The sequence below is a fragment of the Gossypium raimondii genome, chromosome 5 (genome assembly GCF_025698545.1).
Source record: "Gossypium raimondii isolate GPD5lz chromosome 5, ASM2569854v1, whole genome shotgun sequence".
NCBI classification, from domain to species: domain Eukaryota; kingdom Viridiplantae; phylum Streptophyta; class Magnoliopsida; order Malvales; family Malvaceae; genus Gossypium; species Gossypium raimondii.
The window spans coordinates 43,402,509-43,416,893 of record NC_068569.1 but is presented as its reverse complement, the minus strand read 5'-3'; the positions used below and the strand labels follow the sequence as shown (position 1 = coordinate 43,416,893).

Here is a 14,385-nt window from a genome sequence, read left to right as displayed (position 1 = left end):
GATGTTACATATTGGATGCAGTGATGACGTATATTTCATTCATAGGATGTGAGTTTAGGTTTGAATCTTTGATAGAAGAGAGGCAGCCATGAACATCGAAATGATTAATTTTCATGGACGGTAAAATAGATATGAATGATATTTGATCATACCAAAAAATTGAAATGTGTAAAAGTTGGAATTTCAAAATATTCAAATACTTTCTTAAAATTTTAATTTAATATAATATTTTCAAAATATGATAAATTACTGAGTTTGTTTGAAAGAAAAATCAAATATAAACAAAGTAAGAAACAGAGTCATGTAGATTTTAGCATCCTATAGGATTATTAAATAAACATTCAAGAATTGATGAATTATTGTAGAACACCAGATTTGATATCATTCTGCAGCGTTGACTATTGAGGTTTTTTATTTTTAGAAATATAGATTTATTAAATATCACTTCTTAAAAATTTAATCAATGAATTTTCGTTCCGTATCATAAATTGTTTTAAAGTTGTCTCTCATAAGCATGAAGCATGAGCTGATTTAGGGTTTACTTTTTTCCTTTTGAACATTGACCAAGAATTAATGGATCTGAAAGGAAATCAGGACAGTTGAGCTTCGGACGTTTAAATGAATGAATTAAATCCAGGTGATGTTTAATCACAAATTAACAGAGAATTAACCAACAACTATGAACATGAAACAATTTATCATCATTTGATAAAGAAATAAAATAAAAAATAAAAAAGAACCCTTCCTTTGTTCAGTAATCTGGGAGCCCTTTCATGAATTCAAGCAAAGATGGTGAGTTCAAAGTTCCCATATCAGCAAACTTTTGAGCAGGCGGCCTCGGTGAGCAAAAGAAATCTGTGGAACTCGGTGTAAAGAGAGGCATATCAGCCAGAAACTGACTCATAGGACTCACAGTCGTAGCAACGTAAGACGAGCAGACATCATTTGTAATTGCAGAGGAGGTTTCGTTATCTTCCTGTCTGGTAATAATCTTGTTCTTGTGTGGCGGTCGCGATGGTGGGGGAGCTGCAGTTTGCTTAACAACTTCACCATCGGATCTGGAAAGCCCTGTAAGCTTTTGAACCAAGGCCATGAAATCCCGAGCCTGCGTGTGGATAATCTTGGGGGAATGGGTGTAAATGATGAGCGGACCCTGTCGCTGTTGTTGTTGTTGCTTTGGGTGATGAAGAGCTGATGAAGAAGATGGCTTTTGAATGACATGAGAGCCTTTGTTGATCTTCAATGGAGATGGACGAATACCGTTCATCATCAGTTCTTTCCTGGGAGCACGTTCATGGGAATTTAAAGAACTCATACTCGAAACCTGTGAAATTAAACTGAAGAAGATGTTTATAACTTACTAAGGTAGAGATATAAATGGAGAGAAACACATATATATAGACATAGATGTATAAGAGATGAATTGGAGGTGAAGCCAGCGATTCTGACCGTTGACGAAAATAAAGGAAGAAAACTATATCTTAACGTATAGAATAGTACTCCTTAATAAACTAAAGGAACAACATGTGTGGTTTCGAGTGGACAAACAACTTAAAATAATTCCCAAAAAGCTAGTATTTGATTTTTTATTGCCTGTTTGAAATTTTGGTTTTGGTTAGAGGGCATGTTTGTTGGCGGCCAACGACGGCGTAGCTACCGGTACTTAGTACGAGTCTTTTGACTTCATATAATATAAAGTATTTCCCAAATGGGGTTACAAATCCAATCGATGAGATTATTTATCTTTTATTTTATCTCTTAAACTATCAATTCAACCATAATTAAATAATAAAATGATAAAATTAACAATTAATTCCTCCAATCAGCATTTTTTGATTTTATTACTTTATAACAATAAGGGTATCACATTTATATATTTCATCGCGAAGCCAGAAATTCTTTTAGGGAGTTGAAATTAAATTTTAATTTTAATTAAAATTTCATAATTTTAGGGGTTAAAATACAATTTTACTTTAATTAATTTAAAATTTTAATATTTTTAAAGGGCCAAAACAATAATTTTAAATTATTTTATATTTAATACATTCATATTACTTGTTTGTCATGTATTTTAATTATTTTTCATGGTTAACATTATTCTTTCTTAGCCTTCTCTTCCATAAAATATTGACCTTCTTTTGTTTTTCTTGTGACGGGCCATTACCAGAGAGAGGTACAGACTTGTTATAGGATTTGGGGATTCTTTGACTTCCGGCGTTAATTCAAGAAACAGTGGAAGTCAAATAAAAGAAATCTTGAAAATTTGTTATGCTAATATTTGATTCAAGGTTTTTTAATAGTATATATTTGATGAGATGGTTAAAATATGGCATAGGTCCTTATACTCTTCTCAGTTTTGGAATTTAATCCTTATATTTCTATTTTTAGGAATTTCAAAATTCAGGTCTAACTGTTAACACTGTTAAGGCTATTTTGTTAAATTTAAGCTCATTACATCATCATTTTTTTAATTGCATTGCTACTAGGTGAGTACTTTTTATATTTTAAAATGTCAAACCAATAAATTTAACAAAGAAAAAATAACAGCGCTAACAATTGAACTTGAAGTTTGAAATTTAAAAAGTAGAGGGACCTAAGCTAGTCAAAATCGATTAATTGATAAGACAAAAAGTCAGTCATAATATTTTTCTTTAAATAATTTAATTTCTTGTGTTAAATTAAAGACCATGCATAATTGTCAACTGACCATCAATTATTCTAATTTTCTGGTTTATTTGAACGGAACACTAATTGATAAAAAGGATAAAATTAGGAAGAAATTGAGGTAGGCAGCAAAGTCATTCATAGTGGAAAAAGTGATTTTGTCTACTATTTGCTGCTTGCGTTTTAAATAGAATAAATGCACAAAAGGTCCTTGTATTATCAGGTTAGCAGCTTTTTAGTCCCTATCAAAATAAATTCATGCAGTTGTACATTAACACGCCATGTTTTTCATAGTTACATTTATATATACACACTTTAATTGTCTTTATTTCTTCAATTTCATATACATTTATTTTGATAGTGATTAATTTATTCTTTACTAAGTTTTTTCTTTTAGTTTTTCGCATTTTATTAAAAAATATACTTTTTTATTCTCCTTCCCCAAAACAATTTTTCAAGTATCACGGTTTAGATTTTTGGGTAACTATAAAATAATTTGCTCAATTATTAGTGTTTTCCCATTTTGGTCATTTAGATTTAAAATTTTCTATTTTAATCACTAACGTTATCAAAATTAAATTTTGGTCACTCATGTATTAAATAACTAACGAAAACCTTTTATTTGCAGTATAATAAATTTAGACCTCCTAAGTTTATAGGTCTATTATTTTGGTCCTAATTCTAGAAAATTCAATAAATTTAAACACCAACTTTACATATTACATCAATTTAATCTTGATTCCTAAAATTAAAAATAAAAGTTCATTTTTCAATAAAAATACGTAAGATTTTATAAAATTACTTACAAAAGTATAAATAAATGAATGCTCATTTTTCTAACATAAATTTTATTTTAATATTATTTTATAAATTAAATATGTTAGAATTGTAAAATAAATCTGAAATAAAACTTAATAAACCAAGATCTATCATGTTAAATCATCAAGAATAAATCAATAACATAACTAGATGTGGAAGCGTACCTAAGTCCATGGAATCTTTGAAATTTTTCGGATCTTGGGGTTTTAATCTTCCAAATTAGCACACAAATAATATAGAGAAGGTGTTTCTCTCTTTTCTAAAGATGGGATATTAGAAAGTTAGATTGTATGTAATTTGGGGATCATAACTCTAATAACTTTGGCACATTAGACCTAATTTCTAATCAGCCCAACATCAATTAGAAATTAATCACTAGAGTATCTATACATATTTGACCCATACTTTATTTAATAATTAAATCCCAATAAATCTTAACCACATTAGATCACTTTTAATTTGGGCTAACATATTATGATAGTAAATAATAATATGTAATTAATTTTATTATATATGTGATGTCTATATTTGTAACACCCTAAACCCGACCTAGACGTTATGGCCGAATCAGGGAGTGTTACGAAGAAGAGTTTTGAAACTAATGTCACTTCGATGAAAACCTTGTATAGTTACTTGTTAAGAAGAGTCCAAGTTCTGCAAAATTTATTTATTTCCATATTCATTACTAAAACCGTCGTTATTTTGTTCCTTCACCAAAACATAATTTGCAGCGGAAGTCTTAAAAATCGTTATATCTCGAAAAACTAGTTCGTGTTTTTAGAAAATATTTGTTTGTGTAAAATCGAGTTTTGTCAATCATCGCAATTTAGAAATCATAAACGCATCCAAATCAAAAAGTTAAAAACAAATAGTCCAAAAGTCCGGAGAGTCCAAAATTTACAAAACTCTTAAGAAAAACCAGAATTAAAAATATATAACTGATAATTAAAAGATAGTTTATATACTGGTGGTCACCGCTGAGCCTCTGTCGCACCGACCCGTCTATGTCTGAGGATTACCTGGACAAAACAGACAAACAGATGTGAGTTTTATAAACTCAGTGTCTAACTCATGGAAATATACATGCATAAAATTTAGAATCCAATATTTCAGAACAGAACCGGACATAAGTCCCTAGCAGAGTCAGATCATATCAGAATCAAATTTTCAGAACATACAGATATACAGATTCCTACCCTTATCCTCTACACACCATCTCCGTCCATCTCAACACACCATGTGGGGTATAAAACACCCACCCATCCCTACACACCATATAGTGTCTGTATGACACTTATCAGAATAGTATGCAGACAAGCTGTCAGTATATCATCGATATGTCACCTCACAGAACACTTCCTCCACATATACAAATCGCACCCCATATACAGATACAGATGACAATTACAGATAAACAGATGCAGATATTCAGAATTAACATGTCTCGCATACATAAATCATACATGCTTTTACAAAACAGACAAATCATACATATTAATTTCTTAATCATAAATTAGTTTATCTGATTAGAGAGTTATCATGCATTAGGGTTTGTTTGCCCTTACCAACCCTACGGAAGGCCTTACAGTCGATCGAAACAACTTATGGGACCTTAGGGAAAATTTTAAACTTTTGGGCCCACACGCCAAAATTACCCTTGCCCGTACGACCCACACGGTTATGTGTCACATACGACCGGCCATACGGTCGGGCACACGCCGGTGTGGCGTCGACAAGCCACTTTTTTTGGCTTTCGTCGAACCTCATTTTCTCGTGTTTTCGTTACACACCTGATTCATTTTTTACGCGAAAGCAATCTCGAGACCTCCAAAACCTAAAAACAGTACCCCAAACACCGATTAAGCAATCAATGTAGAAATCTAACACGATTTAACCAAAAACTCATAAACTGACTTACCGCTAACAAAAACGACCAAAACCTTGAATCAAGCCGTTAGAGCAAAGTTCGTTATTTCACTGCCTTCATCTACGACACAGATTTGTAGAAAGAAAAAATAACTTCCTTAACTACATCACTACGTGAATCCAAAAGAAAAGGAAAGCGACCCAAAATAAATCTTCAAAACTTACCCAAATAAAAGAGAAACCATCGAAAAATCACAATGAAATTATTGGCACAGTCGATTGTCAAACGGAGTAAAGAGAAAAGACTAGAAGAAGAAACAAAGAGGAAAAGAAAAGGGAGAGAAGAACTAACGTCATAAATTTTTTGACAAGGGAAAATAAAATAAAATAAAATTAAAATTACACATAATCCCCACTCCCCCACTAACCACTAACCACTAACAACCTTATCTCACCAAATTCGACACTCTAACCACATCCAACTGCCTCACACTCAAAACTCCACCGAACCTCTATCAGACAATCGAAGCAAAAATATCATCTACGCTCTCACAAAGAATCAAACACGAGACCTTAGGGTAAGTAACACCTTACCTCTTGAACCAACAAACTCATTCTAATATGAGTTTGCTAAAGATAAAATCTAACACAACCCACCAAAGATAAGGCTAGAATCAAAATGACAGGATTTTCCAAAGAGTGGGACTTGAACCCAAGACCTCATACACATACCCAGTACAGTTAACCACTGAAGTAGATACATATTTGTGTTACAATTCACAGAAATAAAATTAAAAAATTAGGGCGTTACAATACGTCCCAATAATCTCCTACTTGGACCACATATATATACCGATTACCTTATAATTACATGTCATTATATAACTTTATGAGCTCAAAACTTTACTATCATATCCAGAAAAGGTAATCCAATCAAAATCGTCCATTAATTATGTTAACATAAAACCAATGTGACTTTCGTTATATATATCGTAACTAAATCCATCCCTGGTCACGTAAATTAACACAACCAAATGACGTAGATCAAGTATGGACGTGTAGCATGGAAATTACATGCAGTATGATCTAAACATGTCTATTTCCAACTGGTCCTTCTTAAACCTTAGTGAGATTAAACCTTACCAAAAACTAGAGTGTAAACAAACCAAACAAACTTTAAACTTAATATCCGTAAACTGAAATAACTGAAAATGTGTCTATAACATAAAAGTATTTAAAAGTACAAACTCCCAATAAAACCAAATATCCTTAAATAACATTACAACAATATGAGTAGTGTAGTCCCTTAGTAAGTGAGTCTGCAATCATGAAGTTTGTCCTAATATGTTTTATAGGCACCTAACCACTCTGAACTTTTACTTTGACAACCAAGAACTTAAAGTTTATGTATTTTGAATTTGATGTGCTCCTGTTGCTCTTGGAATAAAAGATTGCAATTTGTTTTCACAATTTGCACCTTAGTGACAAAATCTTGTAGCCATATTCCATTAAAATCAAAGTTTGTATACCTGATTATCTCTAACTGATCAGACCTCCAATATGTGAGCATGTAACCTTTTTTTCTCTAAAAATTCCTTATAACCCCCTTGGATGCTATCCAATGGTCCAAACCGGGGTTGCTTAAATATCTGCCTAACATCCCAACAGTGTACACAATATTTTAATGTATATAAACCTGAACATACATTAGACTTCCCATTGCTAAAATGTAAAAAAAATCTTATGTATTTCTGTAATCTCAAAATCATTCTTAGGGTAATGAGTGAGACTATACTTATTACTGACAAGCAGTATGCCATTAACATATAAAACCAAATATAGAACCTTAGTCCCACTAAACTTATAGTATATACAATTATTGACCAAATTCATCTTTAAACGGAATGAGATAATCATTTGATAAAATTTGTAATACTATTGACGATAAGTTTACTTAAGCCCATAGATGAAGTTCTTTAATTTGCAAATCATTAACTTTGCATCATCAGACACAAAGTTTTCTAGTTGCACTATATAAATGTATGATCAATGTTACCATTGAGAAACCATTAACTTAATATTCATCTGATGCAGCTTAAGGTCAAAATATTCCACTAAAGCCATTATAATTGACTCGTCCATGGTAGGGTGGCCTACCAAACCGATGGCTCGCCTTGAAATATGGGAAGGTTCGGGTAAAATATAGGCCGAAATATGGGCTTGGGCAAAAAAATAAGGCCCATTTAAAAAATGGGTAAGGCTCAAACTCAACTTTTTGGCGGGCCCAATTTTACCGAATATAATAAATATATATTTTTATTTTATTTTTAATTTTAAAATACTTTAAAAATATTTTTATTTTAAAATATTTTTTGTATTTATTAAAAACTGGCCGGTAGGCTCGCTTATTATTTTTTTCGAGTCGGGCACTGGGCAAAATTTTAGGCCCATATTTCGGGCCGGGCTGAGCCCGGGCCTAAGAGTCGGGCCGAAATTTTTTTCCAGGCTCGGCCCGAACCCGGCCCATGGACAGGTCTAATTATAATCCTTTCTCTAGTGGACCTTTTTAATGACATTCGTCTTAAGATTTTTGAGTTTGTTTTTCTGGAACAATTACCTTATCTTGAATATGGAGTTGTTCAACATTATTTTGTTGAGGTTCTAGGTTCACTTCTTGATCAATGATAGGTATGAGAACTTGAACATCGTCAAAAGTGATAGTAGGAAATGAGTTAGAATCTAATTCCTCCTCAAAAGCAATGTCTCTAACCTTATTTCTCCCTCCAAACTCAACATCTTCAAAAAATGTTGCAGTTCTCATCTCAAAAAAATTCCTAATTGTGGGATAATAAAACTAAACCCCTAGATCGCTTAGAATTTCCTTGACCTTTATACTTCATAGACATCAAAGAAGTCAGAAGTGATGTCATCTTAACCTTATTATTTTTAACAAAATGTTTCTCAATTTTGTCTAGGAAACCTTGGCCTGAGTAATCTCTTCAGATTCTGTGCCCTTAAAGGATTCTAGGATGTTATGCTTCATGATAATTAGACTCATGCGATTTGAACGATCCCACCTCTCAAAATCCCTTTTAAAATAAGGGGTGCTTTCCGCAGTGAGAGGTGCGAGTTAGTCTTCCCTTAGTGCAAGATTTATGCCCATACAACCAATCACTATAAGTAAGTGCCTTTTCCGTTCATTGAAATTAGTCCCATTAAGCATGGATATAAAATTTATATTAGAAGATATTGTGGTAGCAGAAGATGAACCAACTAAATATAGGACAAAAAATAAATAAAAACAAGCTCACATGAATATTCAAAAGTAAACAATAAAATTACGATAATGGCTAATAACATCTCAATATACCAAACACAATATTAATATCAAGTCTTTGGACAAGTAATATTAATAGTAAGTGGTACTCTTATTGTAGCAATCAAACATTGACAATAAATAATGTCAAACAATAAATTAATCTTTGGACTAACATATTGCTCACATAAAGTACCTTATAATTGTCACTCATTTATCACCACAGATGTCGTTGAAATTCTTCCAAATATTAACTAACCTTTGGGTCAATTAATAAATGCATGAATCACAAAATATATAATCATCTTGATATTTTAAATAAACTAATCTATGAAAAAAGGTCACTTTGGAGACATTTTGTTTCAACTAATCTATTTAAAATATTAGACATTCTTAATTAAATTCAAAATCCAAATACGAATTTATTTGTTTCATAATATTTCAAATTTAAACCAAAATAATTTGAATAAAGGTAAACTCCATCTCACGATATCGGACATTCCATTGATATTTCATCTTTGGACAAAATATTAACTTGTAAGTGATATCTTGGTGCAGTAATTAAACAATGACAATAAGAACATGTCAAATAATAAATCTGCATTTGGGACGATTTGCTGCTTACATGTAAAATTGAATAACTTTCACATGTTTATTACCACAGTTGCACATATAATTTTGTTAAATATTAATCTTCCTTTGGGCCGATCAATATTAACGTAGCTTAAGTTATATGCACCCAACCTTTTATATTTTAAAACAAAATAATTTCAATAATAGACGTCACTTTAGCAACTTATTATTTCAATTAAGTTATTTTAATGTATATATATAAATATACCAATATTCAAATTTAAAATGTTCATAACAATAACCCAAAATAAGGTTATCTTATTATTGAATGAGAAATCGAATACCTTAATCTTTGATGAATTACAAGCAACCATTAAAATTTTATAATAAAATGCAAAATCAAATTTTATAAGATTGAACTAGAGGTGATCATGGGTTGGTCGGCCCGGCCCGACGGCCCACCCGAAATATGGGAGGGTTCGAGTAAAAATATAGGCCCAAAATATGGGTTTGGGCAAAAAACGTGGCCCGTTTAGAAAACGGGTTAGGCCTTGGACACCACTTTTTTGGCCCAGGCCCGGCCCAAATATATAATAAATATATAGCTTTTATTTTTTTAATTTTAAAATACTTTTTTTTATTTTTAAAATAAAATTTTAGTGTTTATTAAAAAAATGGGCCGAGTCGGGCTGGGCTCGGGCTTAGGAATTTTTCCCGGGCCGGGCCTGGACAAAATTTCAGGTCGAGCCGGGCCCAGGCCTAGGACGCGGCCCATGATCACCTCTAGATTGAACTTATTACTCATGATTATTCTGAGTTTGCATCAAAATTTAAAACCATTAAACTAAATATCTCAAAATCAACCTCATAATAATTGACATATCCCACAATTCATACGGTAAATTGTATCATCATAATTTAATCAAATATTTAAATTCATAATATCTAAAACCAGATACTCACAACAAAATAACCTAATCTCATCATATAATTAAACCAAATTTATTCTATCATATTTAACAATAAGATAATATATAGCCAATTAAAAGGATGCCCAAGTTTTATATTAACCTTTTCCTTTTCCTAAAACCCTAATATATAATCAAATCCAAATATTCACAAATATAAAATAATTTATAAAAGGAACACGTTTGATTGTTGGCATACAAAACCAAAGCATTAATCAAACTCATAGTCTTTAAAAATAGAATTCCTAGATTAACCTTACCAACTTTATGAACATTTAAAAATATAATAATAAATCTCAAGCTAATTTATGCGATTTCCCATAGTAAAAACTTAAAATCAAAAACTCAATTGAGCAAATGTTTATAAAATATCAATCCATATATAATAAAAAATAACTCTTTCTTAATTATTCGACCTAAGTATGAAGTTATGGTGTTGTGGTGGGATGATTATTGATAGATGTGGTTCTGATATTGTGGCAGTATGATTGATCAAAGAAGTTCTGGCGTTGTGGCGAGATGTAATTGAAAGAAGTATTGATGTTGTGGTGGGATATTAATTGAAGGAGGACTAAAGTCTACAAGGACTTGTCCTTGTGTTTATAAATTATGACAGTCCGCAGGGACTTGCCCTCAAGTTTTAAATCATGATAATTCACACTTGTCTTTAAGCTCACGAGTGTGTAACCATTCTAGAATGAATCTACACACATAATAATCCACCAAGCTTGAATCTGCATGGACTATCATCTAAGTTTGAGTCCATAAGGACTATATGGTAAGGAAGACAGTTGGTAAGTCTTATCTCTAAGCTTTTACGATAAGTCAGTCCACTGAGACTCTGCTGTTAGAGTATGCCCAAAGATCAATCATGAGATGGTTGTAATAACATACTTGATTTATCATGTTTATTAATATAAGGCGTTACCATTATTATTTCAGTGTCTTTTCTGTGTATATATAAATAAACTGTTTTATAATAATGTCCTGAGAATAATATGATTATTCTTAAAAGTTCCTTAGTCAAGTATTATTGTTGGATAGGACAACGATAATGCATTAAGACTAACGTGTAGTTGATTGATGATAAAGAGTTGTCATTGATATGGAATGTCGAATCATTACATGAATATGTGTGTTAGAGAACAACATATTGGACCTGACCGTTATGAGTATGTTTCTTGGATTATTATGTAATTGTCACGACATTACTCATAATGATTAATATTTATATGATCCTCAGACTTGAGATCATCATAATCCCAACATCGAGAGTAGTATATTTTGATACAGTCAAACGTACACCGTAACTGGTTGTTCTATAAAGACTAATGTTGGATATACCACAATCTATGTAAAGGGATATGGTTGGTCGATATAGGATAAGTCCCTCCTACATAATGGGAGTAATATCTTAGGCCACTTGATTAAGTGAGACTAGAAATGCATGGCCATGCTCAAATAAGTTGATATTAGATGTCATACTTATTTGTATATCGTAGTCTACTTAAGATATCAAGGAACATGGAATGGACAATGCAAGTGTGACTATTCCATGACTTGTGTCCAATCCAGAGATAAAGGACTTAAGGATTATTGCATAAAAGGTTAATCATAAAAAAATTATGTCGAATCATGATCTCTTGTGACTTAGGTAGCAATGATGCATTGCTAGATGCCACTCATTGTTCGTAGCATTAGAATCGTTCTAGTGTTACGCTAACGTTACAAGAACCCTACAGGTCACACCCTATAGTTGAAATGAACGGAATAAACCATAGTTGGTATTGTTTTTAGGTCGCTTGAATTAAATTAATTATAGAATTAATTTAATTCGGTAATCAAATTTCAACACATTATGTACAAGGTTGTTGTACGTATAGTGAGGACATGAATTTGGTTAGCATAAGAATTCAAATAAATATATGGTTTACCGAACTTATATTATAATTAATGTAATTATAATTTTCGGATTAAAATATTATTATATTTATTTAATTCTTAAAAAAAACCCTAAAACAAAAGGATATATATATTCCCGTTTTTCTTTGTTTGAGTCTAGCAGCCTTTAAAGAAAAATAACTCACAAAACTATTTTGGGGATTCCTTCCGTTCGTAGTCAACTGGGTGGATTACGTAGAGGCCGGAATCACGATAGATTGCGGTTTGGTTCGACAGTAGATCAGACTACTCGTTGTTGAGGTGTTGCTGTCTACTCTGAATAAACATTAGGTAATTTCGCAACCTCTTTCACCCTGATTCGTTCCTCACACATGGATCCCTGGTTAGGATCGCCGAATTTTTATTTTTCGCTGCGCCATAGGGTGCCGGCGATCCAACATCTGCTACATGAAAGTTAATAGAACTAAGTCTGCCAAGTACAAGTCCACGTGAACAAATTCGCATAGTGAGAGTCTACGGGTCTAAGTTATCCAAGCACGATTGCACGAGAAATAGTCATCAAGCATGAGTTTGCAAGAACTATTTATAGGTATAGATCTATATATATGAGTGCAGGTATGAATCCATAAGCCTAAGTCCGTAGGTATGTGTTAGCAGACAAGAAGCCACAAATGTGAATTCACGGGCATAGGTCTGGTGTGTATTAGCCAAGTATGGCTTTGCCAAGATTTTTCACCCTGTATAAGTTGCATTGGGTAAATCTGCCTAAACATTTAGTAATGCGTATGTCTGCAGAAAGTAAAGGCAATCTATTTTCATAAGCAAAGTGTGTGTATGCATGTTACTTATATCCATACGTGAATTTTTTAACGTATTATTTGCCTTTAAGCGTAAATTATATTCCTCGCAAGCTATATGTGTGGGCGAGTAAGTAACTTGCGAACTCACTAAGTTCACCTTGAACTTACCATGATCTTTGATTTATTTTGTTTTCAAGTAACAAAGCTATTTTGAAATCAAGAGGGACTAAGCCAAAATTTGTTGTATCTTGTGTGAGCCTAGCAAACTTTGAGTTTAAACATGTATATAGTAGGGAAGATTTATAGACTTAGCTCATGAAATTTTAAAATTTGAAAGGCTTGTTCCAACTATGATGTGTATTTTTAATGTTGGGCATACGAATTAGGAAATTTTATAAGAATAATATCTGTTTGGTTTGAAGCACTGTGAATAGTGCATTGAGTGATAAAAGTTCTAAAACTAAGGGAAACTATTCGCCAAGTATGACCCGAGTAGTATCCAGGCATGGTTAGTCGTCTGACTAATCGGTAAGGGTGTTACAATCAACTCTTCCCTTACTCCTTACTCTATATTTTAGTAATGAAATATTTAATGTCATCATGAATTTTTCTTGTTTTCCCACTTTTTACGAATACAAAGATTAATTTGCTTTGTTTATTTTGAGAGAAATTAAATTGCTTTTGATTTTATAAATACAAGGATCTTTTAAGTATTTATTATGTTTAAAATTTATAAAAGTAAGGGCAACACCAAGGGGCAGAAAGGGATTTGACCACCCAAAAATAATAAATTTCTAATTTAACCCCTCTTAAAATTTCAATGTTTATTTTAGTTAAAGGTATTGCTACAAAGGAGAATCTACTAGCCATAACAATTACATAAACCAAGAGCATCTTATTGAAGCCTATCAAGAAAATCAGGGGGACTAAAATCATATAGCACAACGTCGATGCTTCTATTAGTCAATAGGTTTTCCATGTAATTGGCAAAATGGTTAGCACTCTTATGAGCATATTTAAAGATCACCTTCCATTCCCTAAAACATAAGGCTTTGATTCACTTGATCAAAGCCACATTATTTCCTACTTTAGTTTCCACCTGTAGAAGAGAAACAATTGAGGAGCTATCATATTCTAGAATAAGATTTTGATATCTTAAGAATATTGGTGTTGCAAAGATCCCTACTAAAACCCTTAATCCATGCGTCATCACAATCATGTAATACACTTCTAATAGAAGCCCGAGACTGACCTCATTTAACAACACCATTCGTGTTCAACTTAATGCCCAAATAGGTGGTTTTTGCCATCTTTTTATTTCTAATGCTAAACTACTATTCCTATTCCTTGATATTGCTTTTACAGCATGGACAACATGTGCCCTTAAATGTCGCACAACTTCACCCGAGTCGAAGCTAGCACATTGGAAATGTAACAAGTTTCTTTGCTTCCATGTATTCTAAATGACCAAACCAAA

The 14,385-nt window shown here is 32.2% G+C and overlaps 1 protein-coding gene across 1 annotated transcript; it reads right to left on the bottom strand.

The window, feature by feature from the left end:
* Positions 1–599: 599 nt before the first annotated feature.
* LOC105767657 (VQ motif-containing protein 8, chloroplastic) lies at positions 600–1,446 on the bottom strand. Its single transcript, XM_012587227.2, has one exon. The coding sequence runs from the start codon at positions 1,313–1,315 to the stop codon at positions 752–754; it is 564 nt and encodes a 187-aa protein (XP_012442681.1). The 5' UTR covers positions 1,316–1,446; the 3' UTR covers positions 600–751.
* Positions 1,447–14,385: the final 12,939 nt, after the last annotated feature.

Excerpts from the sequence above, each read along its gene's own strand:
- LOC105767657 (XM_012587227.2), bottom strand. The coding sequence starts at position 1,315 with ATGAGTTCTTTAAATTCCCATGAACGTGCTCCCAGGAAAGAACTGATG.